This window comes from Corella eumyota, chromosome 7 (genome assembly GCF_963082875.1).
Source record: "Corella eumyota chromosome 7, kaCorEumy4.1, whole genome shotgun sequence".
NCBI classification, from domain to species: domain Eukaryota; kingdom Metazoa; phylum Chordata; class Ascidiacea; order Phlebobranchia; family Corellidae; genus Corella; species Corella eumyota.
This window is the reverse complement of record NC_137496.1, coordinates 1292587-1317254: the sequence shown is the minus strand read 5'-3', so window position 1 is coordinate 1317254 and position 24668 is coordinate 1292587. Positions and strand designations below refer to the sequence as shown.

The 24668-nt window shown below is 27.9% G+C and overlaps 4 protein-coding genes across 5 annotated transcripts; all 4 read left to right on the top strand.

Moving 5' to 3' along the window:
• The first annotated feature begins 847 nt into the window (after positions 1-847).
• LOC145760051 (uncharacterized) lies at positions 848-3703 on the top strand. Of its 2 annotated transcripts, XM_082573914.1 has the most exons (10): positions 848-1270; positions 1449-1564; positions 1692-1805; positions 1945-2070; positions 2158-2280; positions 2421-2543; positions 2600-2716; positions 2815-2934; positions 3005-3127; positions 3341-3703. In XM_082573914.1, the coding sequence occupies exons 4-10, from the start codon at positions 1989-1991 to the stop codon at positions 3433-3435; spliced, it is 783 nt and encodes a 260-aa protein (XP_082430040.1). In that variant the 5' UTR covers positions 848-1270; positions 1449-1564; positions 1692-1805; positions 1945-1988; the 3' UTR covers positions 3436-3703. The 2 variants fall into 2 exon arrangements, with proteins under 2 accessions (XP_082430040.1, XP_082430041.1); XM_082573915.1 differs by lacking the exon at positions 2158-2280.
• LOC145760052 (kinesin heavy chain-like) lies at positions 1119-21616 on the top strand. Its single transcript, XM_082573917.1, has 28 exons — positions 1119-1134; positions 10669-10697; positions 10813-10914; positions 11057-11144; positions 11783-11856; positions 11931-12084; positions 12236-12379; positions 12589-12713; positions 13065-13169; positions 13314-13462; positions 13650-13798; positions 14030-14050; positions 14210-14313; positions 14642-14740; positions 14923-15051; positions 15174-15320; positions 15672-15815; positions 16177-16371; positions 16999-17163; positions 17293-17432; positions 17631-17775; positions 18042-18131; positions 18203-18310; positions 18393-18529; positions 18615-18694; positions 18765-18858; positions 18951-19021; positions 20013-21616. The coding sequence occupies exons 1-28, from the start codon at positions 1119-1121 to the stop codon at positions 20111-20113; spliced, it is 3105 nt and encodes a 1034-aa protein (XP_082430043.1). The 3' UTR covers positions 20114-21616.
• Positions 4971-9936, top strand: LOC145760050 (LON peptidase N-terminal domain and RING finger protein 2-like). Its single transcript, XM_082573913.1, has 14 exons — positions 4971-5201; positions 5363-5495; positions 5679-5841; positions 5937-6082; positions 6167-6285; positions 6524-6646; positions 6782-7136; positions 7225-7314; positions 7578-7737; positions 7895-8077; positions 8180-8332; positions 8864-9074; positions 9362-9469; positions 9589-9936. Exons 1-14 carry the CDS (start codon positions 5049-5051, stop codon positions 9745-9747), a joined length of 2256 nt encoding a protein of 751 aa, XP_082430039.1. The 5' UTR covers positions 4971-5048; the 3' UTR covers positions 9748-9936.
• Positions 21617-22564: 948 nt separating the features above from the next.
• Positions 22565-23843, top strand: LOC145759068 (cytochrome c-like). The gene is made up of 4 exons (XM_082572800.1): positions 22565-22728; positions 23037-23117; positions 23291-23353; positions 23488-23843. The coding sequence occupies exons 1-4, from the start codon at positions 22623-22625 to the stop codon at positions 23571-23573; spliced, it is 336 nt and encodes a 111-aa protein (XP_082428926.1). The 5' UTR covers positions 22565-22622; the 3' UTR covers positions 23574-23843.
• Positions 23844-24668: the final 825 nt, after the last annotated feature.

Here is a 24668-nt window from a genome sequence, read left to right as displayed (position 1 = left end):
ATTTGATTTGATACGTTTTACATAACTACTGCTTTTAAATGTAATCACATATTTTTTTGTTGTAATGTATTCTTTTGTTTACTAATTTGGACAAAAAAATATTATAATTAAAAAAATATTACAAAGGTTTTTGGTAAAAAACTCGGGTCGGATGTGATATTTATTTAGAAATGTTGTGAGTGTAAATGCAATACAAAACATATTAAAAATTTGTTTACATGGAGCGATGTTTATACAAAGTAGGACACTTTGGGAATTCCTTTGGTGTTTCACCATCCAAATTTCCACCATCCAGATTACACCATCCAGTTTTCACCTGATAATAAACAATAGGGCTTTATATAACATTACGACAGTTGGCGTTTGTATTGGGTTGGGCATAGTTTTGGGGCGGGCACTTAAATTTAAAAATACTTTGGGGCGGGTACTTAAATTTAAAAATATTTTGGGGGCGGGTACTTAAATTTAAAAATACTTTGGGGGCGGGTACTTAAATTTAAAAATACTTTGGGGCGGGTACTTAAATTTAAAAATACTTTACCCAGATTTTCTTTTGAAAAATTATTTTATATATTGATGCTGGATCACATACATTCGGTGCATTTTTATACTTCACAGAACATTAAAAACTAGAAAGGCTTTGGAAAAACAATCAAGTTTTTTTTATAGTTTTGGAATAAATTTTTTCTTTGGTAATTGAAAAACAATTTAAAGGTACGTGTTGTGCCTTTTCTTGTAACGAATTTGTTTTATAGCATAGTAAACGCACAGTTGATAACCCATATCCTAGATTTAACTTTCATTTAAGGGAACAATTGTTAAAAAAATTACTTTTAAAACTCTTAAAATATTCCGCGGTTAATTTATTAGGGATTTCACCTTAATAATCACCTTAATGAAACAATTATCACTAAGGGATACTTTCGTGATTGTTACACCACATTTCTTTGTGTATTAGAACAATTGTTGCAACACATGTCTCCAGATCAAACAACTCCTTAGTTGGACTGAATAAGGTTACCCATATCTCGAAGATGTTTTCGAACGGACGTTAAAATTATAAATATTGGTCAACTTTAACTTTTTTGCCTATCACCTAAACTGTGCATAAAAACAAAATGTCTGATGATGGAAGTAGTGGCAGTGAAGATAATACGGGAAGTAATGGAATTAGGGGTTATTGGGAAAATATAAGTAAAGGGAAAAAAAGGTGTTTTAAAATTGGGGGTGTGATATTATGCTTAGGTATTTTATTTGGAATACTCGCTGGGTAAGTATGTTTAAAAGATTGCCTGTTATACTTAATTTGGATTAAATTTTAATGATTTCAATCTATCTTTATTGTGTTAAAATGTCTAAAGGAAAAAATGATTATCATAGCATCAGGGCTATAATGATGCTTCGATATTTAAATTTAAACATTTTATCTAAGTCTTTTGGTGTTGTAGTTTATCTTGCGGCAACTATGGAGAATGCCAGGGTCACTGTGGAAGTGGTGGTACAATGACACCATTGTTTCCATTTTGCCAACCAAGAGCTTGTGACGTACCCTAGGAGACTTGTAGTAAGTGATAATTTAAAGTGAAATTACAAGAATGTGATAAGATATTAAGATATTTTTTCTTTTATATTTTGAAATATCATTTTTAAACAGGAGAATTGTTGAACACTAAAGTCTTTAATGCTTTTAGCTTCACCCTGTACGGAACCATGTTCTGGAAATGCTACTTGTACTTCAACAAACAACACATTGTTTGAGTGTATTTGTAATGATGGATTCACTGGAAACGGGACTGTGTGTACAGGTATGTCATTCAGAAGCCTGGGCTTTGTAAAACATGTTAAGTATCGAGTGCGTATATACGTTGATTGTAAAGTTTAATGTTAAGACGTCGCGTCACGTATAAACGCTGGGATTGAAGGATAATAAAAATATTTTTATAGATATTGACGAATGCTTAAATGCAAGCATATGCGGTGAAAATTCTATGTGTGAAAATTATCCTGGTAGTTATACATGTGCCTGTTTGGATGGATTTCATAGAGACGGTAATGATACCAACTGCTCAGGTAAAACATTTACAAAACTAGCAAGAGTTTTTGTTTAGGATACACTTTATGTAAATAGTTTCTTATTCACTTTTTATTGCAAAATAGATGTAAATGAATGTGAGGAAAATATGAACAACTGCAGCACAAACGCGTTATGTACAAATTTGGTTGGAAGTTATTCATGTTCCTGTAATATTGGATTTACGGAAGATGGTTTAATTTGCTCGGGTAAACTGCTTTAACCTCTTATTATTTGATCATCAAATTTTCCCGATATTACAACTAAGATAAAATATTAGGCTATCATTTAATATATGAAGGTTAAAGCGTTTTTTTTGTGTAATAAAAATTGCATTTTTTAAACTTAGATATTGATGAATGTGCCGAAAACATGGATTCATGCAGCTCCAATGCAAATTGCACAAACATACCTGGAAATTATTCATGCACTTGTGAATCTGGATACACTGGAACCGGTTTTACATGCGGAGGTTTGCATAGTTTTGTTACAATTATATGCTAGAGTAAATTATGTAAAAATGTTTAGATTTTGATGAGTGCACGACCGATGTTTGTGATAGGAATGCGACTTGTACGAACACAGTTGGAAGTTTTTGTTGTGATTGTAACAATGGCTTTACTGGGGATGGAATTACTTGTTCAGGTATAAAATATGACCCACTATAAACTGTGTTCAAAGGGTTAAGTTACATGATTACATGATATCACAAAAAAACAATTGTTGATTTTAAATCTTTAAAGATATCAACGAATGTGCTGGCGCACATAATTGTAGCGTGTATGCTTGGTGCTTTAATATCATAGGAAACTACACTTGCCACTGCATTAACGGATTTACTGGAAATGGTTTTAACTGCGAAGGTATGGCTTGCAAGAAATCTGTGTTATTTTGTGTATGTTGTGGTAATGTTACTAATTCTTTTTACAACAGATTTTGACGAATGCTCAGTTGTTCCTTCCCAATGTCGCCCTTACTCGCTTTGTGTAAACAAGATCGGAACATTTGAATGTCCCTGTAGCGAAGGGTATAGCGAAGTAGCCGGAAAATGCTATGGTAAAAACTGAAAATATTTAAAGTTTAGTGGATGTATTTAATGCTAAATTCTATTTTGGATATTAATTAATCTTATCAAAAATGACCGCAAAGTTGGTCAATATTACTAAGTTGTTAATATCTCAAAATGGCAAAAAACTCAAAACTAAGTGAAAATTATACTGCGAAAGCAAAACCTACATCGGAACAAATAATCGCATTATTATTTTTTAGGCACAGTTCCAGTAGCTTTAATTAGCGGTTTTGGGGGTTTATTTATTATTTTGGTAATAGCTAGCATATGCTATTGCCTAAAGCGAAAAAGCTGATGAAAAAAACTAATTTGTCTTGAATATAAAGATTCAGTTTTCGTTTTCTTCGATGTGGATTTATTTTTTTTCTTTGGAAGTAATACTTTTTTGAAGTAAAGTTAATGTAAATGTTCGTTACCTAATATTACATTTTTTACCATTTTTTACATTCTAATAACGATTCACATTTTTTATTTATATACATTTTTTTCTTTAATTTAAAACAAGGCTAGTTTTTTTTGGGATGTTTTAAATATGGTATTTTACTATTTATGTAAATAGTTGTGTGAGGTTTTATTGTGTAAGACTAATCATGTAAGATAATTATGGTTCGAAATCTTAGATTTCGAAACATATTGTTATTGTCATTATATTTATTATTATTATTATTATTATTGTTTTTATTCTTATTTGACGAATTTTGAAAGACGATAACTTTTGTTCTTTAAAACTAAAAGTTCTGAATTTTTAGTATGTTTGTTATTATCCCAACGAATCGCAAACCTCCTATTAACGGCATTTAATTATCACTAATTACTAATTAATATATTTTATTATTAAAATTTAAAGATTAAATTTGCTGAAATTTTAATATGTTGTTGGTATTATTATTTTGTATGTTGCTATTTAAAATGAAGATTTAACTCCAGCTAAATATCGTTTAATCATTATTTTTTTTTTTTTATAAAATAACGAATCAGTGTGAGTTTAACGCTTGAATAATTTAATAGCGTTCTGGTCGCCGTCAAAAATCGTCCTTTTCGCTGTCCATTAAAGTAAAAAATATTGGTTGAAAATTTAAGTAAAATGTTAAAATATAAGTAAAAAATGTGTAAAATTTTTGTTTTAATTGTTTTGTTATTATTATATTTTAATACTTGTTTGATTACTAAAAAATTAAACTCGGTATTTTGCTTTTAAATTTAGTTTACTTTTATATTACAATATCAATGAGTGCGTGTTCGCTTGTTAAAATTAGGTTTAAATATAAAAAAGTTCATATTTAAATTTATAATTTAATTAATAAACCTACTAAATAAATTATATTTATAAAAAAGAATCAAACAATTTCGAACCATATTTTATTTATCAAATAAATCTAGTTGTGTATGCTTTACAATTATTGAACTTTCATGATAATTTATTCGCTAAAGATTTTTTTTTTGAGAAAAAATTCTCTTATATAACTGTAGAAACTATTTAAAGGTGTAAAATACGTTGTACCACTTCTTGTAACAAATTCAATTAAAATACTTATATAACGTTAGGTCAGGTGCTTATATAACTGAGAGAGATAAGCACTTAAAAAATATTTTAAAAATGATTATGTAATAGTATTTCAGTTCTCTTTTCTTACTACTTATTGATTATTTAAAAAAAACACTATTATTTATAGTTTAAATAACATGAATTGAATTGTTTTTAAATTGTGTAAGTATTTGGTTTTGTGTTTTAAATAAATATTCATGTTATATGATATTTGTGGGGTATTTTTTGTTACATAACTTTGTTATGGTTTACAACAATTCAAGCGCATCGGAAAGGAAAAAAGGGAAAAAGTCGTGTTATGTAACATCATATTGCTGGAATTATGTAATCGATTTGTTCAACTTTAAACCAGAAAAGAAATTATGAAGATAAGTCGTATTTCCCGTGAATTTGCTTATTCGTTTAGGCCTATGATTTGTGAGCCACCATTGAAAAAACGTTGTCGCCTAGACAGCCGAAATTCGAACGATAATATGTTTCTACCCGAAAGCATTTTACATTTCATAGCCAAACAGGTGAGTAACTATATAACTTTATTTAAATCAATGGCGTTTAAAAAAAGTGTTTTCAAATTCCTGTAGTTTAAATGTCGTGTCTAATTTTAGGCTATATTTTGTACTTAAACAGTCTGTCTGTCTGCCTATAAAGCCTAATTTATAAGTTTTTCATATTAAAGGTATCTACTAATGAAGAACGTATTCAATCCAGAACTTTGGTTAAATTGTCAACTATTTTACTTTGTGAATATCTTAAAGCCTTAAAGAATAATGATGTACAAAGCAACTTTGAAAAACATTCAAAAGAAAGAGGTAGCCATTTTAATTATTAAAAAAATGTAGTAAAAATAACTTCTTGAAACAGTTTTAAAATTCATAAAAAGTGTTTATAATATTTTAAAACCGAAACTTAAAGTGTTATATATTTAAGTACAAATAATATTTTTTGTTTACTAATTATTTAAAGTTAGTTATGCATTTTTTATATTTGTTTAGTGATGCTGTCCTGCAAATGCTGCATGGAGTTATTATATAACCCAATTACATTGCTATGTGGTCATTCTTTTTGCAAGACTTGTGTGAATTATAACCCTGGATCAAGTTCAACAACCTGCATTACTTGCAACATGACATTCAGTGAAAAGAATGAAACATTCAGGTAGCTTAAAATAATTTCTAGTAAGACTAAATTTTGGTAGAACTGTATTTAAAGTTTCATAGTACTCAAATTTGTTTTAATTAACTTTTATGAAGACCAAATGTGATTTTATCTTCTGCAATATCAAAATGCTGTCCTTTGGAAATAAGTGGTAGAAAATTAACAATTGAGGGCCTTACTCTTTTTAAAGACAAGAGATATGAAGCAGCTATTGAGAAATTTACACAAGCATTAGAAATATGTAAGCACAAAAACTCTTTCAAAATATTTTAATTGACGTGTAATATTCTTAATACTTTAAACTAACTAAGTATTTTTTTAATAGTACCCAACAGCCATCATGTTATATTCCATCGGGCAAAAGCTCATTATCATTTAGAGAATTATCAGGAGGCTTTAATAGACACAATAAGATCAACTTACCTCATTCCTAAATGGCCAGAGGTAATAAACCAGAACTACTTTGTACTTATATCATATATTTTAGTTTTAAGTTTTCTTTTTTATAAAGTATTTTCTGCACATTTGTATGATAAATTAAAGTACATGTGTATGTCTATTTTATGGGGCTTCAAATAAAAAAAACTGGCAGTTTGTGGTATTTTATAACAAGCAATTTCAAGTTAACCTGTTTTATGGTAAAAAAAAATGTTTTAGTTTTATAAATAAAACTTTGTTTTAGGCGCATTACTTAAAAGGTGAAATCTGGTACAAGTTGCACTTTTATGAAGATGCTCTTTTTTCTCTCTTGATAAGTTATAGTTTACAGTGTTCTAACAACAAAATTAAAAAGAGAATCAAACAGGTACTTATCCATTAGCAATAATGTATTAAATGGTGTATTTCATTAATGGTAAAATTATTAGATGGTAATTTGATAGGCTTAGTGTAAGTGTATATTATCAAACATATTTTAATTCATTGTTATATGTTTTATTAGTTAATCAAGATTGTTTCGGATCCCAACTTGAACAAAGCATCTTGTATGTCTTCCTCTTCATTAACTCAACTCAAAGCTAGTATAAGGAAACTTCCGCACCACTTCTCTCAAAAATCTTTAAATATGTTCACTGAGGACTGCCTTGCAAGTTTACCCTTCACCGAAGCTTTTGCAGAATTAAAATCTGTTCATTTAAACGAAGAAGGCTCATTTTCACATTGTGGCGATTTCAACGAAATTGAACGATTAAGTTGTGTCACTTACACCACTACAACGTCTTTACCTTTGTTAAAATCTCAATGTGTTAACTCTAATAGTTTTGGTTTTTCAAAAAGAAAGCAATGGGTACCAACAGGTATTATTATAACAATTAAAGTTAACAAAAAATTCAGGTAAAAACAAAATGGCCGAAATCATCATTTAATTAATCATTATTATTTTAGCAGATATGTTTTCAACCAATAACCCTTTTGACAATCCAATCTGCATAGATGGCTTACAAAATCTATGTAGTTCTATTGTACAGAATGAATGTAAGTATTTTTATGCGTAAGGCATATGATGTAACATAAAATTGTTATTGTATAAAAACATGAAAAAAACTTGTTTTAGTTGTTTTTTTCACACTTTTTTAGTCTATTCATAGATAAAAAATGTTATTTTAGAGTATTTTTAATTCTATGTAAGACAAGCTATTATTGATTTTATATTTATATAATATTTGTTTTGTAAAATTTAATTATTTTGTTTTTTTGCACCACCTACTCACAATCAATCATTTATTTTCATTTTAAAGCAAATTCCCAATCTGATTTTGGAAGTGAATCGTTCAAAGATAATTTCCTATTAAATTTACTCGATCCAACTGATTTTACTTGTAGTTTATGTATGTCTGTATTCTACAATCCTATATGTACTCCATGTGGCCATGTCTACTGTCATTCGTGCATAGAACAGTGAGTACATTGTTTTGTACTTTAAAAAAATGCATATTTTATACGTTGTGTTTGTATGCTCTATGGATATCTTTAAGGTTTAAATCTAAAAATACATATTTAACGATCTAATAGTTTTAGTATTCAACATTTTTATGTCATTTTATTTTTTTTCTAGGTCTTTTGATCACATTCCGTTTTGTCCAAACTGTAAACGTTCGTTACGTGGTTTTATATCTGAATTAGTAAAGTCAACGCAAACAGGACAGGACATTATAACTGAACATTTGTTGAAAACTTATTTACCAACTGATTATGCTGAAAGAAAATTACAATACCAGCAAGATATTGACCAACTTTCGTAAGTATATCAAAAAATAGGCAAAAAACGTCGTTTTTTTAATTTAGAGGTATAACTATTGAACTTTATGTTTTGTATTTAAAAATTGACTTACTTTTTTAGAGAACTGCAGCCTATATTCGTGTGTACAATTGCATTCCCATCTATGCCCTGTCCTCTACATGTGTTTGAACCTCGTTATAGGTTAATGTTACGAAGATGTTTCAGTCATAACGACCGAGAATTTGGAATGTGCATGCCCGCCGAAAATAAACCGTAAATCATTTTCTAACTTCCTTAGAATCACGTTACGTAACTGTTATATGTAAATACCGAGTTCGTTTCTTAATTTAAAAATGATTTATCGATATTTTTACCAACTGAAAAATGGCTATTATAGTTCACATACTTACTAGGAAGTTTATCTAAGCCCTCGGGCTAGTGAGCAGCCGTGGTCTTTCTAGAATCTGAACAAGTTTCATAACTATTTTGTATGTTACATAATCAAAATTATATGTGGTTTACGCTTAAGTTTCTTTGTTCCTACTTCTATTACAAATTTTACAATTCTATGGAATTAAAATGTCAGTGTGTTAATTAAAAACAAAGAATCTTTGTCATATATTATTTTAATCTAAAAACTTCTTGTCATTGTTTATTTTACTTTAGAGAAATTATGATTCAACTTCAAACGCATTTTTACTAGGAAAAAAAACATTGAAATATACGTTTTAATATGATCTACTCTTCTTAGAAACTAGAGTGCTCAAAACTCTTGGGATTATAATTATTTTTATTGTTTTTTAGGCACAGTACGGTTGGAACTTTATTAAAAGTAAGAGATGTAACATTTTTTGATGATGGGAGATCGATAGTTGACTGTATTGGATTTCGAAGATTTCGTACGAGTAAAAGGGAAACTAGAGATGGTTACAACGTAGCTGCTTTAGCTTTTATTGTGGATGAAAAAGTAACTGAAGAAACGGCGGTAAATGACCTCATTCAACTTTTAAACAAGGTAATTTTGTTACGTAAACACTTGGTTAAACTGTTACGTAACTAGTTTAAAAAATTGTTATGTAAACGCCAGTTTTTGGTAAGAAATTATAAAAATAGCATTCATTTTTAATCAATTATTTTTAAGCTAAATCCTAATTAAATTATAAATTAATATTCGTTATGTAACCTGTTTTGTCCCTTAAGAGGCTTACCTGGATTTATTAATGGTTATTACATACCGTACACACACTTAACATGGATTACATAAATTTGTGAGTTTAACAAATTAATTTTGATTGATTACAGACTTACGATGCAGCTTCTTTGTGGTATAATAATCTACCTAGTCCTATTAAATCGACTATTATGCAAAATTATGGTCCATTTCCTGAAAAAGACAACAACAATGTTAATGTAAGTTTTATTTGAAACAGTATATTAAAATAAAAAAAATTATTGTTGATTAAAGATTTTGTGGAAATATTTGATGACTTTTTTATGTTATTTTCTTATTTTATTTAATTGTATTACAGACTGAGAACGGACCGAATTGGATCTGGTGGATTTTAGCAGTTATACCTGTTAGTAATTCAATTAAACTTCAACTATTAGGTAACGCAGTACTCAAAGACAGGCTCCGTGTTTTGAACCGAATTTTTACGTGTTTAAGAACAAGACAAATTAACTCTTAGTTTTCATAATTTTCCTTTTCTTCTGTAACTGTGTGTTTGTTTTTGAGTCATGTTTTGTATAATGTTTTAAGCTAATAAGGGCCGCTGGTAAAATTGTGATACTCTCTTGGTTTGTATGTTGTATTATTGTTCGCAAAAACTTAATAAAATTGCACCTCCTAAAATTACAACTTTTAGATTGATGATTTGTTTGTATTCTTAAGTAGGGGGCTATTAGTTGAGGTGTTTAATTAACCTTCAAATTTTAAAGAGGTTAGTTTTGAGTAACGTTATTTTATGGTAATAAGAGGATAATATTGATGTAGGAGGTATTAACTATATGATTTTTAAACAAAAATAAAGTTTTTTTAGTTGAATTTTATTTACTTAGTTGTTTAAAAACACGCCACACTCTATTTTTTGTGGTGACGTTTTTAATATATTCAGTTACAACTTTTGTTTACCCGCATTTATAACATAATTCCTGTTGTTTGTCGTCGTCTGCTTTTCATTCAATATTTAGATTTTTGTTCCGTTAAATTGAAGGTTTTTGTTCTGTAAAAACATGTTGTATCGTAATTTAAAGGATATATCTTGTATATAAAATAAAGTTATTTAATAGCAACAGCTATGGTTATACAGAGAAGTGTGAGAAAAATTGATTTGTTAATATTTTTGCTCGTCTGAAGTAAAAATATTCATTTTCGACCGAACTTGTTTTTTTTTTTGTCGAGACGTTTATTACATTTTGTTGACAAGAAACCTATATTTGTTGTGTGATTAAATTTAACAACATACTATCTATTAGAATAGTTAATAAAGCTAATTATTTTTATTCATTTGTAAACTTTAGAGTGTATTATAAGTTTGGATCAGGCGTGCGAAACTAATTGACTGAATAGAGATTCATAAGTTTTTGTTATTTGGATATGGCAACGAAAGAAGACGCATCTGCAGAATGCAGCATCAAGGTTATTCATTAATAAGTTTTTAGCTTTTCTTATCATAATAAATAATGTTAGTCTTACTTACTTTTTGGCTGAACTTACTTATGTATTTTTATTTTTTCTTATAAATGTTTTTTAGGTTATGTGCCGGTTTCGGCCACTTAATCCTTCAGAAAAAGCAAGAGGAGACGAATTTCTATCCAAGTTCCCTTCACCAGAACAAGTTACATTCGGAAAACCAGTAAATACTTTTCAGTACCATTAGTATATATATAAACAAATATTGGGTTTGATTGTATAGCTTAACCTCTTAGAGTTTTTTATTTAAAATAAACCTTTTTTTATGTTTTTTTGTTAGTTAAGTTTTTTTACTTTTAATATAGTCAAAAACATTTACATTTGATCGTGTTTTTGGAGCTGCTACGACACAAGAACAAGTGTATACAGCTGGAGCTAAACCCATTGTTAAAGGTAGTGTTACAGTTTATCTTTTGAATAAGATATTGTATACATATTAGATGTTATAACAAATTTTCAATGTTAAAAATCAAATTATAATATCATGTTGTAAAGCTTTAGTTCTTTTGTAATTTAAAACTTTTTGTAATCATCTTTTTATAATAGAAACTATATATATATGACATAGTTTTTAAAATAAATTTTAGTTGTTTTTATATCATAACAATTTAAAAATTCATCGGGACTTAAACTTTATAAAAAAATTAAAATGGTTAAAGGGATAATAATATAATGTCTTTGACTTTAATGTTTTCCTTTGTCTGTCTTGGGAATTTGCTTATTAGAGAAACAAAGTCAGCCTCTCCCTGCTTCTTAACCAATCAATAAGCCCAAGCTTGGGTATTTTTCTCTACAATTTAAACAGTTTAAATTATTTATGTTTTTGCAAATGGTAATCAATATACTTAAAGCCAAAATTCAAGCACAAGTCAAACCTATGTTTAAGATATCAACAATATTGTCTAGACCAAAACTTTTTATCTTTACACAAAAAACTTTTTATCTTTAATTTTTAACATAGCGCAGCATAAAAATTTATTGTAGCATTAAATGCATAAAATAATCCAATTTTACTTTTGTATTTTTTTTAGATGTTTTGGAGGGTTATAATGGGACAATATTTGCTTATGGGCAAACTTCAAGTGGAAAAACTCATACCATGGAGGTAAAAACCAAAATCTCAAAATCACAACTTTGTTTCAAATATTATTAAAATATTAAAATTAATTTTTATTTTAGGGTGTTTTACATGACGACAATTTACGTGGAATTATTCCGAGAATTATCGACGATATTTTTAACCACATTTATCAGATGGACGAAAATCTTGAGTTTCACATAAAAATATCTTATTTTGAAATCTATTTAGATAAAATAAAAGACTTGTTAGATGGTAAGAGATCAAATAAGTAATCATTTTACAATGTAAACTAGTTAAAAATACCAACTCAAATGCTTTTAGCTTCCTAAATATGTACTTTTTATAAGGCACATTATTTTATATTAAAAAATTTTTAATATTTGTTTTAAATTGTAATTTTTAGTAAGTAAGACCAACTTATCGGTCCATGAGGATAAGAACAGAGTCCCTTATGTGAAAGGATGTACGGAGAGATTTGTTGCATCTCCCGAAGAAGTCATGGAGACGATCGATGAAGGAAAATCAAATCGACATGTAGCTGTTACAAGTAAAAATAAAAATAAGAATTTGTGATTTTTTTTTCATTCTTGTTGTTAGTTAACATATGTACATTTTTTGTTATAAAAATGTACATTTTGTAAATTTCAATTCATTGCAACAAAATGTTGTTCCATTTAAGAATTATACATTGTAGCTTAAATATATTAAACAGACTTTATAATTTACTTTTAAATATAAACAAATTATTTAATTTAGATATGAATGAACATAGTTCTCGAAGTCACTCTATATTTCTGATCAATGTCAAACAAGAAAATACAATTACTGAAACCAAACTAACAGGAAAACTTTATCTGGTTGATTTAGCTGGTAGCGAAAAGGTAAAAACATAAACCATTCAAAATTTCCATGTTCTAAAATCTAACGTGTACTAAAATATTTTTGTTTGCTAGTTGTTTTTTAATTTTTGTTATGTTAAACAGTTATAATTAAAGGGTTAGAAGATAATGTTGTAAATTAATGCCTACATCCATCAGTCACTTATAATGTAATAATTGGTATAGGATTCTAGTTGTACTTATATAATTAAAAGCTATTGTTTAACTCTAATATACTTGTTGACTCTATATTTTCTATTATTTATTAAGTGTTTTTAGAACTTATAAAAAAATTACATTATTTGTTTTTTAATATTATTTGTCATAGCTTTATATTATATTTATTGTTCGAAGGTTGGGAAAACAGGTGCAGAAGGCACACGATTAGATGAAGCAAGAAATATAAATACTTCATTATCTGCACTTGGAAATGTTATATCTTCACTTGCTGATGGAACAGTAAGAATTTTTTAACATTTTTTTATTCTGTTAAATTGAAATATAAGCGAGAAAATAAAATTTTAAATACTTTGGTTAACTTAGGACTTGAAAGTTAATGCTTTTACCTTAAAGAAGACTTAAAAAAACTTGTTTTTTTTTTAGAAAACTCATATCCCATATAGAGATAGTAAAATGACTCGAATCTTACAAGACAGTTTGGGGGGGAATTGTCGCACAACAATTTTTATTTGTTGCTCGCCTGCAAGTTATAATGAAGCAGAAACAAAGTCAACATTACTGTTTGGTGTAAGGTGAGTTAATTGGATACCGTTTATTATTTTTACAAGAACATATCTACTAATATCTATAAGTTTTTGCTATTTAAAAAAAGGTTCAAAGGCAAACAATTTTAAAAAGATTTTAAAGGTTTTATTCGTATGTATTTTTAAAAAATAATGACAATGTTCTAATTTATTGTTATTTGGACTTATTTTTAAGGGCAAAGACCATCAAGAATTCAGTACAAGCAAATGTTGAGTTAACTGCAGAACAGTGGATGAAGAAGTATGAGAAGGAGAGGGATAGATGTAAACAATATGCAAACACTATCGCTCATATGGAGAAGGAATTAACAAGATGGAGAAATGGTAAAATAGTTTTTTTTAAATCAAATTTTATATAAAGTTTTTAGATATACAGAGGTTTTCAATATGTTGAAAAACGCTTTTTTTAAATTTTTTATTGTTTTGTTATTAAAAAAAATCTACAAGCTATACAGTTTGTGAACTAACACAAACCTAATGCTTGCAAGTTTGTAAATACTAACCACTTTTAAGAAACTTAGTTCAATATTTTTATTTTTTTCTATGCTTACTAAGATGAAAATTGCAACCAAATATGTAAGTTTGGTGTTTGTGCAATGTTTTCTTTGTCAGTTGTGTATTTCTTTCAATTTTGCTGCTGTATAAATTTGTATAATGCTTTCTGTTATCTATATATGTACCTGTAACTAACACATAACCGTACAACTAGTTTTAACTTTTAATGATTGTGTTTAGGTGATACAGTGCCCACTGGTGAGCAGGTTAACACGAAAAATCGAAATCTAGCAGCAATAGTTGACAACCAACCCACTGTGCCAACAAGTCAGGTTATAAACCAGGTAACTTGCCCAATTTTAACTGGCATATAAGGGTGAAAACACTTAACTTTTTATACAAGGTTCTTAGTTTGATCCCCACTGTTTCTGTTTATTCGTGCTTTCGGTAAAAGTTTTAAACAAAATGATCTTTCGAAATCCTGAAACCAATTCACTTTTTTTTATCTGAGGAACCTAAACTGTCAAAGTTAACTTATGACTGGGTTGGGTAGGTAACTCTACTCCTTATAAAGGAAAACATTTTACACAACAATGAACATTGAATTATTGTTTTGGCCAACTTATAACAGTACCTTGCCCATGAAGTTGTTGATTATGATTTTTTTGCTAGATCACATCAGTGCAATCAAATGATTCTCTTATGACTACAGCCACCACAGATTCTTTGGAAGAAGAACGAAATAATCTTTACAAGATGCTGGATGACAAGGTGGGTTAAAATTTTATTCAAAAAAGGGGATTTTTGTGGGACTTAGCTCATGAAATTTGGGCTTAATCAAAAAGGGTTAAACAGTAATCAAAAAGGGTTAAAAAAATTGATTACTGGTCCAAATTAAGTTAAAATGTGTTGTTGAAAAATTTTGCCACATTTTAAAATTTTTATTTTTTTAGGATGAGGAAATAAATCAAACTTCACAAAGAATCGAGCAATTAAAAGAACAAATGTTGGAACAAGAAGAAATTATCGCTCAAACAAGAGTTGATTATGAAAATGTTCAAGATGAAATGAACAGACTTCAGGTAAATATAACTTCATAGTTTCTTCATTGAAATAGTAAACCCTAAACATTTATTTCATTTAGCAATTTCAACTAGGCAAAATTTTATTCTTGACATGTTTTTTTAAAGTTGTTTTTATTTAGGTTGAGAATGAGCAAGCTAAAGAAGAAGTTCAAGACGTCCTTCAAGCTCTTGAGGAACTTGCTCAAAATTACGACAGAAAAGTTCAAATTGCTGAAGATAAAAGCAAGGAATTACTTCAAATTACTGAGGAACTTACCGTCAAAAATGTAAGTTTAATGTTTTAATATAAAATATTAATTTTTACTTTAAAATTACCAGTCAACAACATGCCTTACAGTCGGCATTTTATTTGTTGTAACATGATCGCAACTCTCAAATAATATTTTTCTGTGCTGTGATAATTTATCTGCACCACAAACAGCATTTTTATCAATTTTTAAAACCTATAAGTTAGACATACATGAATATATAAACCACTAAGCTTTATTTTAAATAGATAACAAAAGATTATCCAAGTCAAGTTCAGATAAATTTTTAAGTGCTGTCCTTTTTCATCAACAACTTTATATCAAATTTTCTTTGTATATTTAAACATCTATGATTTTTTTTTGATATAGAAAGCAGTTAGTACACTTGAGAAGGAGGTTTCACATTTGAAAGATACAAGTGAGGTGCATCGTAAACGAGTTGGTGATATGATGACTTCAATGTTGAAAGATCTTGGTGAAATAGGGACGGCTATTGGTAACAAAGAACAGCATGTAAGTATATATTTAAGGTACATTCTGTAGAAGATATACCAGTAAAATGTTTTCACGCTATAGTTTATTAAATGCTGTATTACTTGGTTTCTTTATTATGTTGTGACTAATTTACCCATGATACTTTTCTACACATCTTCAACACTCTTTTTATTTTTAAAACCTGTTGGACAAATAAATTAATAAATATACATAGTCCATATACTGATAGTTAAACTACTTTATAAACAGTTTGGTAGCCTTTGTTTAATTATATGTGACATTTTTTTATTATGTAAGAGACGATTTTTATTTTGTTTTTATAAAATTTTTATTATTTTAGTATTTTTTTTTATTTAGTATAATTTGTTTTATTTTTTAGCAAATTCCTGTTGCTGTAGGTGAGAAATTTGATGAAGAAATAATAATGGCTCGCCTCTATGTTTCACAAATGAAATCAGAAGTCAAACAACTTGCAAGTAAATGTCAAAATCTTCAATCAAAAGAAGAAGAAAATAAAATAAAGTTGGATGAATCAGAAAAAGAATTAGCATCATCCCAACTACTTATTTCACAGGTATTTATTTGTAGTTTATTTTACAAATATCGACTTTTTATTTAAAAATTTTATTTAATTCAAGACTTTATATGGCAATACTTTAGTTAACATTATTAGGAAGTTCTATTAAATAGTTTACATATATAAATATATAAGTTTTAATAGACAAAGTATTCTTATTTAATATTTAAAATACTTTGTTTTTCTGCCTAGTTTTGTTCATGATTTATTTAGTATCTATAACATTTTCTTATTTCTTACTTTCGCTGTAAAACCTCTTACCTCATTCTATAAATTATTTAAAACATCAAAATATGTTTTTTGTCCTTTTTTGTACCTTGGTATGTTATAAAGTTAAAACTTTGTAAAATATGACACTTAACTTTATGGTCCTTGTAGTTTACATTTCCCTCCTATATTATTTTTTTTAAATATTGTGCTTTTAATAATATGATTAAGGCGCTTTATGGGTTACGTTTTTACCCATTTTAATAGTTACTTTTTTAATCACCTGCCATATTTGCCCGCAAGCAGCAGTTTGTTATTTCAAAGTCCTGTAAATTGAACTTGGATAATAATATGTATATATCGTTTAATCATTAGGTTCTGTTATATATAGTAACTAGTTTTCTTGGATTTTTTTAGCATGAAGCAAAGATGAAGTCGCTGGTGGAGTACATGAAAGATGTTGAGAATAAGAAGAGAAGCTTGGAGGAATCCATCGATAAACTTAACGAGGACATCTCTCATCTTAAATCGAGCGAGCAGCTTCGACTTCTGGCTCTAGAGGACAAAGAAAAAGAGTCGATGGTAAGTTTAGAGTTTTAAATTAATTGTTATTTTAAATTTTATAAAACACAAATTTCCAAGAAAAGTTGTTCCCTTTTTATTGTTTTTTTTTACATCTTTTTAACTTAAAACTTTAAATGTTTTTTTCAGGACCACCAGAAGACAGCTGAGGATCTTAAAGTAAATATGAAAGAACAAATAGATTCTCATCAAAATGTTCATCAAGTTCAACTCTCCAAGCTCCGAGATGAAGTAGAAGAGAAAATGATGCTCATTAAAGATTTGAAAGAGTGAGTGGATCATATTTTGACCTTAAAATGTTTTACTTTTTATTTGTAAGACTAATAGCTTAGAAACTACATATACTAACATTCATTTAGCTAATGTTTAATTAACAAGCAACCCCCGAAAGCAGGTACTCTATACTCTGTAGGTTAAAAATATTTATAAAAAGTTAGATTTTGTTAATATTTTCAAATTGTTTTTAGTAATCACCAAAAACTGGAACTTGAGCACAATAAACTCCAATCTGATTTTGAGAAACTTAGGAAAGATGAGAAAGAAAAAGAATTTAAGTTGAAAGAACTTCACTCAAAGTTTGATCGCAGAGAACAAGCAAGACAAGATCTCAAAGTAAAAAAATAAATTTGCTCTTTAAAAATATTTAAAGCTTTAGTGGCTGATAAATATCTACATATTTTATTAACCTACAAAATAAATAAAAACTGATGTTGGTGGTGCAAGGTTAGTTGACGCTGGCAAATATTAGTTAAGAGTTGCAACCATATTATGAAAATTGAAATCCTGAATGTAGGGCATTATATAGACCAGTAAATTTAACTGGTTTTGTATTTTGTTAATGTTTAATTTAACTTTTAATCAAACTTTTGTATCAATAGGGTTTGGAAGAGACAGTTAGTAAAGAACTCCAGACTTTGCACAACTTACGAAAACTTTTTGTGCGAGACCTTAACGCCAAAGTCAAGAAGGTAAAACAGTATTAAAACAATTTGAAACTTATTTGTTATTTTAATTTAATATAATTTTTTGCTCTTTACAGCCTCCTGGTGGTGATGATGTTGACGATGTTGGGGGATCTGTCGTCCAAAAACAAAAGATCTCGTTTCTGGAAGGAAACTTGGACCAACTTACAAAAGTTCACAAACAAGTAATTTAAATTATGTTTTTGTTGTTTTAAAACCTTCAAAATTTTATAACCTAAGATCTTAAACCGTATTTTTTTATGTCAGCTCGTTCGTGATAATGCTGACTTGAGATGTGAGCTGCCCAAACTTGAAAAAAGATTGAGAGCTACTGCAGAGAGAGTAAAAGCATTGGAGCAAGCATTAAGAGATGCTAAAGAAGGGGCAATGAGAGATAGAAAGAGGTATGGAAAAAATTGTGTTAATTTTAAGCAATTATGCATAAATTTTACTTTTTTTTTATATAACATTATTTAATTAAATTTTTAGATACCAACACGAGGTTGATAAAATCAAGGAAGCTGTTAGAGCAAAGAACATGAACAGACGTGGCCATTCGGCACAAATTGGTTAGCACCTTTATATATTTTTTTTTAAATTGTACAAAAGACATCACATAAACTTTCTATTGTTTAACAGCTAAACCAATCAGAGCGGGACAAAATTCACCACATGGTGGTGTATCAACAATCAGAGGTGGAGGACAACCAGTTGTGTCCATAAGAGGAGGGAGGTAAAATAAAATGATTAAAAAATGAAATTTTAAATTTATTTTAAATATTTTTCGGTGATCAAAATTGATTTTGTTTTGTTGAATTTTTATAGAACACAAGGTACCTCACCAAGAGATGAGTTAGCAACTGGCGATTCAAAAAGTAAAAACCTTTCAAATTCAGGTAAAACTAACTTTGCATGGTTATTAAAATGTGTTGTATTTTATGTCAATATGTGCACCACACACTATATATAACCACTAACCATTTTCTACATTAGGGTTTATTTATAAGGGGTAGAAATATAAAATCATGATTAAGTAGTAATAAAAAAAAAATGTTTTTGTCTGCACGGTTAATAAATCCTAAAAAATAATCAAATTTTAATATAGAGGTTATGGCATGAAAGTATGTACAAGTACTAATGTATCAACATTCGGTAAGAACCATTTTTTGAGAGGGGTTGCTTTTTATTTTTTTTTGTTTTTATTTAGGTTTACTAATTGACCATCCACTGATGCGTAAAAATTAATGGGTAAAAATGCTTAACTAAGTCACAAGCATTAACCTTATAGCATATTAGATATAGAGTTGATAGTTTTAGTAGATATAGAAGTAAAACAAAAACTAGATTTTTAAAATTTTTATTCAACATTTGTTGACATAATTTGATGAATTGAAGCATGTATGTTTAGGTTTTATTTTTACTAACACCCTTTTTAAATATCTTTTTATTAATTCACTTTAGCGCGGGAATAGGATCAGGTGATTAAATAATTTGTGTTTTAGTAAAATAGAGTAATCACCGAAAATCTTTGTTTGTTTAATTCAAGTTTGAAAATATTTTTGTCAGTTATGCTTGCGTTAATTTATTTTTTGACTTGTCTTTTTAAGGAATGCACTCTTTATTTAAGTGTGTTTTGTGGTTAATTCTGTAATGCTTTTGAATATTGCTTTTAAGTAAGAATTAATTTTACTAATTAATGCATTTCATTATTAATATATTTTGATTGCTAAAAATAGTGGAAAAAGGAGCTTAAAATCACAATGCCTGCTAATTTGCATGTAAATTACAATATCTAAAGTGTAGAACTTAGTTAATATATAAAGTAAGTTTAAATACCTATACAAAATATGATAAATTTATAAGTCTTGTGTAAAATTGATTTTCAAGGTTTTACAATGGCCGAAGTTTTAGAAATGAAAAAGTTACGAAATCAACAACTTGCTTCTCAACAGAAGCCGCCACATCAACGTTACGGCACTCGCTCTTGATTTCAGTGTTTCCAAATCAAATTAATTTCAGTGTTTCCATTTCAAGTATCAATTTTGCTTCAAGTGCTGTTGTGTCTGCTTACCGTGAAAATTTTACATGTATATTTTGGATCTCTGATTTATTCCCGAAATCCAGTTTTGAAGATTAGACATGTGCCCCAAAACGACTGTATACCTTCATTGAATTTTCTATTAACCCCCTTTACCCCCACCCTTTTCTGGGTAATTCCCTTTTAATATTATATTCTTTAAAATAGTTTTTGGTAATATACAATGTACATGGTTTAAAAAAGTGGTTTTTTCATTTAGTAATATGTAAAATGGCACTTGTTTAAAAAATATGTTGCAAATGTGTGTTTGAAATGTTATGAATTGTTTTATTATGATAGCTAGGTAAGGGCATTCCATTGTTGCTGTGTTGGAAAAATTGCATGTTGATAATTGAAGTATTAATTGTTTGGTGAATTGCAAACTAAAGCTCTGTTATTTTCGTTGTTCAAATTTCTTATTCAAAATACTGAATATTCTCTGCATGACAGTGTATATATAAGAAGTTTGTATATTTTAGATGTAGTTAAACTTTAAAGTTGATGAAATATAAAATCAAAATAAATATTTATGTTATTAAATCACAACTGTACTTTGTGTTTAGGTCAAATGCATGTTCTTTTTATCTCTACTATTTACAGACAAAACTAACTTCTTAAATTATTCTGTTAATTTATTATTTTTGTTCTTTTTTCTTCCTTTTAACGGTGCTATTTAAATCTACACAATATACATTAATGTAAACAGTAAGGTTATGCGTAGGTTAAGTTAATATTTGATTAAGTATATTGAAATTCTTATTGATTTAGTTTATAAAATTGAAATCGGAATTCTGAATTTGTGCAATGTGCCTATAATGTTATCAACCTGACAACATCTGAGATATTTTTGGTTGGTTTTTATCTTACTGTTTTATAAAATTAGAATATTATCTATTTATTTAGATAAACAATAGTTACAATATTCACATATTAAATTTTGCAAATATTTAATATTTATTTTTATTTATTCAAGTGTGGTTGGAATAGATTTTAAAATTTACTTTGTTATTGTTTGTAATTACAAAAATGCTTAAAAGTAAAATTAGAATCTCACTGACTATATAAAATAAAATGTTGTGGTAATATAAAAAACTATAACAATTACCTATAACTTTTTAACCTAATCTAAAGTTCATTCTAACTTAAAAAAAGTTATGATTTTATTGTGTTTTATACCTGATCTGTTTGATAAATTGTCATATTAACTTTGATTACCTTTGCTTAATCTTTCGCAACGGGGTTTTTAAATGAATTATTTAAATGTCTTTAAAATTTTTCAAACACAAATTGAGTATTTCAAAGTAAAATGGTATTCATTATCAGGCAGTTACGAATTGCTGCTGTACTTGTATGTAGTGTGCATTTGTGTAGTATATTATAATGCGTTAGCACTGTCTAAATAGAATAAAATTGTTGTCATTATAGTAGGCTGTATCATGTATGTTTATACACCTTAAAAAACGTGAATATCTAAGGTAGTTTTGCCTTTTAAATGTTGCAATACTTGGCTATTATTGGATGACGTTAAGTCTGATTCACTCTGGTGTAATACTATTTACTTAAAACAAAGAACTTTCGTGAGTGGTAAGTTAATAGAGCGGACACAATTTGGGATTGATTTTATGCTTCTATTTAGGGCAGTTTTGTTTTATGCTAATTAAAATCTATTGATTTAAACTAGAGTGACGTCATCGCATACACAGGAAATAGCTACAGTAGCCTTTAGAATGGGTTATTATTAAAGTAGAAGCATAAACTTTAGTAACTATAAGTTTTTGTAATTAAATAAAGCTGTTTAAACGTGTATTCACTGGAAAGATATTTGAATATCACGATATTTAAAAGGAAGTTACGTTAAATATAATATAAAGTCTTTCATAGGGCGTATTATGGTGTGTGGTATGCTGACGTCACATGCTACCGGCGTGCCTTAAGTGATTGCGCAACCGCTACGACCTTGTAGTAAAACGGTCAAACGCTGTTCTAGTGTATACGTGATGAAAGGTTTATGCCACTTTTGTTAAGTTTTGTTGCCTAAAAATTCAGCTGTTGACTGGTTGAAGGTGTTAAATTAGCTGTTATCTTTTTGTTTATAAAAACTGAAAACCTAGAAGTTAGTCTTACTTAATAAGACAGAACAAATTATATTATATAGTTTCAGTAACTTGGCAACTACAGTCTGACAGTCAGAACGTAATCTTGGCTAACAAATCAGTTAGGAATGTTTTTAAGCAGTCTGACAGTTTAAATAAAATGTTTAAAATTACGTTTTTATAAACGTTAGATAAGTTATGTGATGTCATAGTAACCAATTTCTGAATTTCAATTCAAATTTTAAACAACATTTTTTATTTTTAGAAGAATCATTTTATATTTTTAAATTTAATTATTAAGTTTGCTATTTGATTATAAAATTAAATATGGGTAAAAAAAGCAAAGCTGGGGACTATGAAAAAGGCAAAGATATCTTTAAGAAGAAGTGCGCTCAATGTCATACCCATCATGAAGGGGGTGGCACTAAAACTGGTATAAATATGTTTTTTATATTTTTTAAAATAGGTAAATTGAATCTGTAGTAAAAACTAACATCAAGAAAAACAATGCTGTTTATTACAGGGTTAAATAAAGGTTAGATAATATACCCTACCCAAACCCTCTTTTCAGAAACCTTAAATGGTGTTTAATAGAATTAATTCTTGTTTTTATATGATGTTAAACTTGTTAAGTATTTGTTAAGACTTGTTAAGTATATTATGTAGATTCAGGTTGCCTAACTGGTAGCCATCTTTTTTAATGTTTAGATTGTCCAGATTATCATATTTATTCTTTTTAAGGACCGAACTTGCATGGATTAATTGGAAGAAAAACCGGCTCAGTTCCAGGTTTTGATTATACGGAGGCCAATAGAGATAAAGGTATGTTTAAATTTTAACATATTTGTCACACACTTTCATTTTATTTAGACTCATTTTATTTTTTTTACTATTGAAGTAAGACTTCAACATCTCATTTAAAATGTTCTTCCTTTTATTGTGTTTAGTTGAATGAATATTTATTACAGTTTAATCATATTGACCTTTTTTTATAGGAATAACTTGGTCAAAAGAAACGTTAGATGTTTATCTTACAAATCCTAAAAAATATATTCCAGGTAAATTTTATAACTTTTATTTTTTCTTTTTTTTAAACTATATAATTTTTTTCTACCTTTATACTTGATTTTAACATTTTAGTTTAAATTCCTTTTTTTAATTCCTATTTTGTTAAAATTTATCTTTTATTTAGGAACAAAAATGGTGTTTGCCGGTATTAAAAAAGCTGGTGAACGTGCTGATTTGATTGCTTTTCTTGAAAAAGCAACCTGCGAATAAAATTGCTTCTTATCTTGCTCAAGACTAATTCATGTAATAAATATTTAAATTTTGTCTGTAAATTATCTTCTGCTAAAAATTTATGAAGTTGGGTTTTATATTAAATTGTAGGCCATGTTTGAAATCCAATTTTTAATGTTTTTTTTTCGTTAAAAGAGTATCAAAGATTTTAAATTAAGAAAGCATCTTATTTTTAAGATAATTATCTGTGTTTAGTCAAATTTTGTTGTGGTTTTGTTTATTTTATTTAATAAAATACTGTATAACTTATTTCAAAGGTATTTGTTTTAAAAGGGGATGTAATTTTGGTTTTTATTACACTAATAGTTGTTTAAAAGAAACAGGGGTTACTATTTTTTATATAAAAACTAGTTGGCTTCATAATAATTGGTAAAGGTTTAATTAATATGTTTTTTTAAAGCTAAAAACTTAAATTTTATAACAAATTTTACTTTAAAATGGGGATAAACTAAAATAGATATATGATGTCTATGTTTAACAGTGGCAATTTTAAAAATAAAATTTACGTTTATAATATACCAAAAATAGTTATTTGCATGTTGTACTACAAAACTGTCAAACTTTTCATTGTAAAACGATTAGTATGATGGTTTTTTAAAAGGCAGACAACAATTTACTAAAAGGTAAACGACTTGGTTCACTATATAGTAGGTATAAGTTAATAATCAGGCGTTATAGCTTTGAATGTAGACTTATTATTTTTTTTTTGTTTTTTTGCACATTCTGACATTGATAAAAGTAAATAATAAATATGCTATACAATTAATATTACAACAGACTATATCTAAAGGCAAATTACCAATCTTAGTCAGATTAAGTAGTGGTTAACGGTAAAATAAAGTATATATATATTTTAATCTTTACAAATATAAATTATTACAAAATCAGGTAAAATAAAAATATTGGGATCGATATTTAAGCTGGATTTAATTTAAACGTCGGGGATAAATAATATTTATTACCGAATTTAACAGCTGTTGGCTTGAGGAGTAAAGAAACCTCCATTAAAGGCATGGTTTTGCATTATAGTAGTTTTATATCTAGAGTTTATAAGAATAAGTAGTTCAATAAATT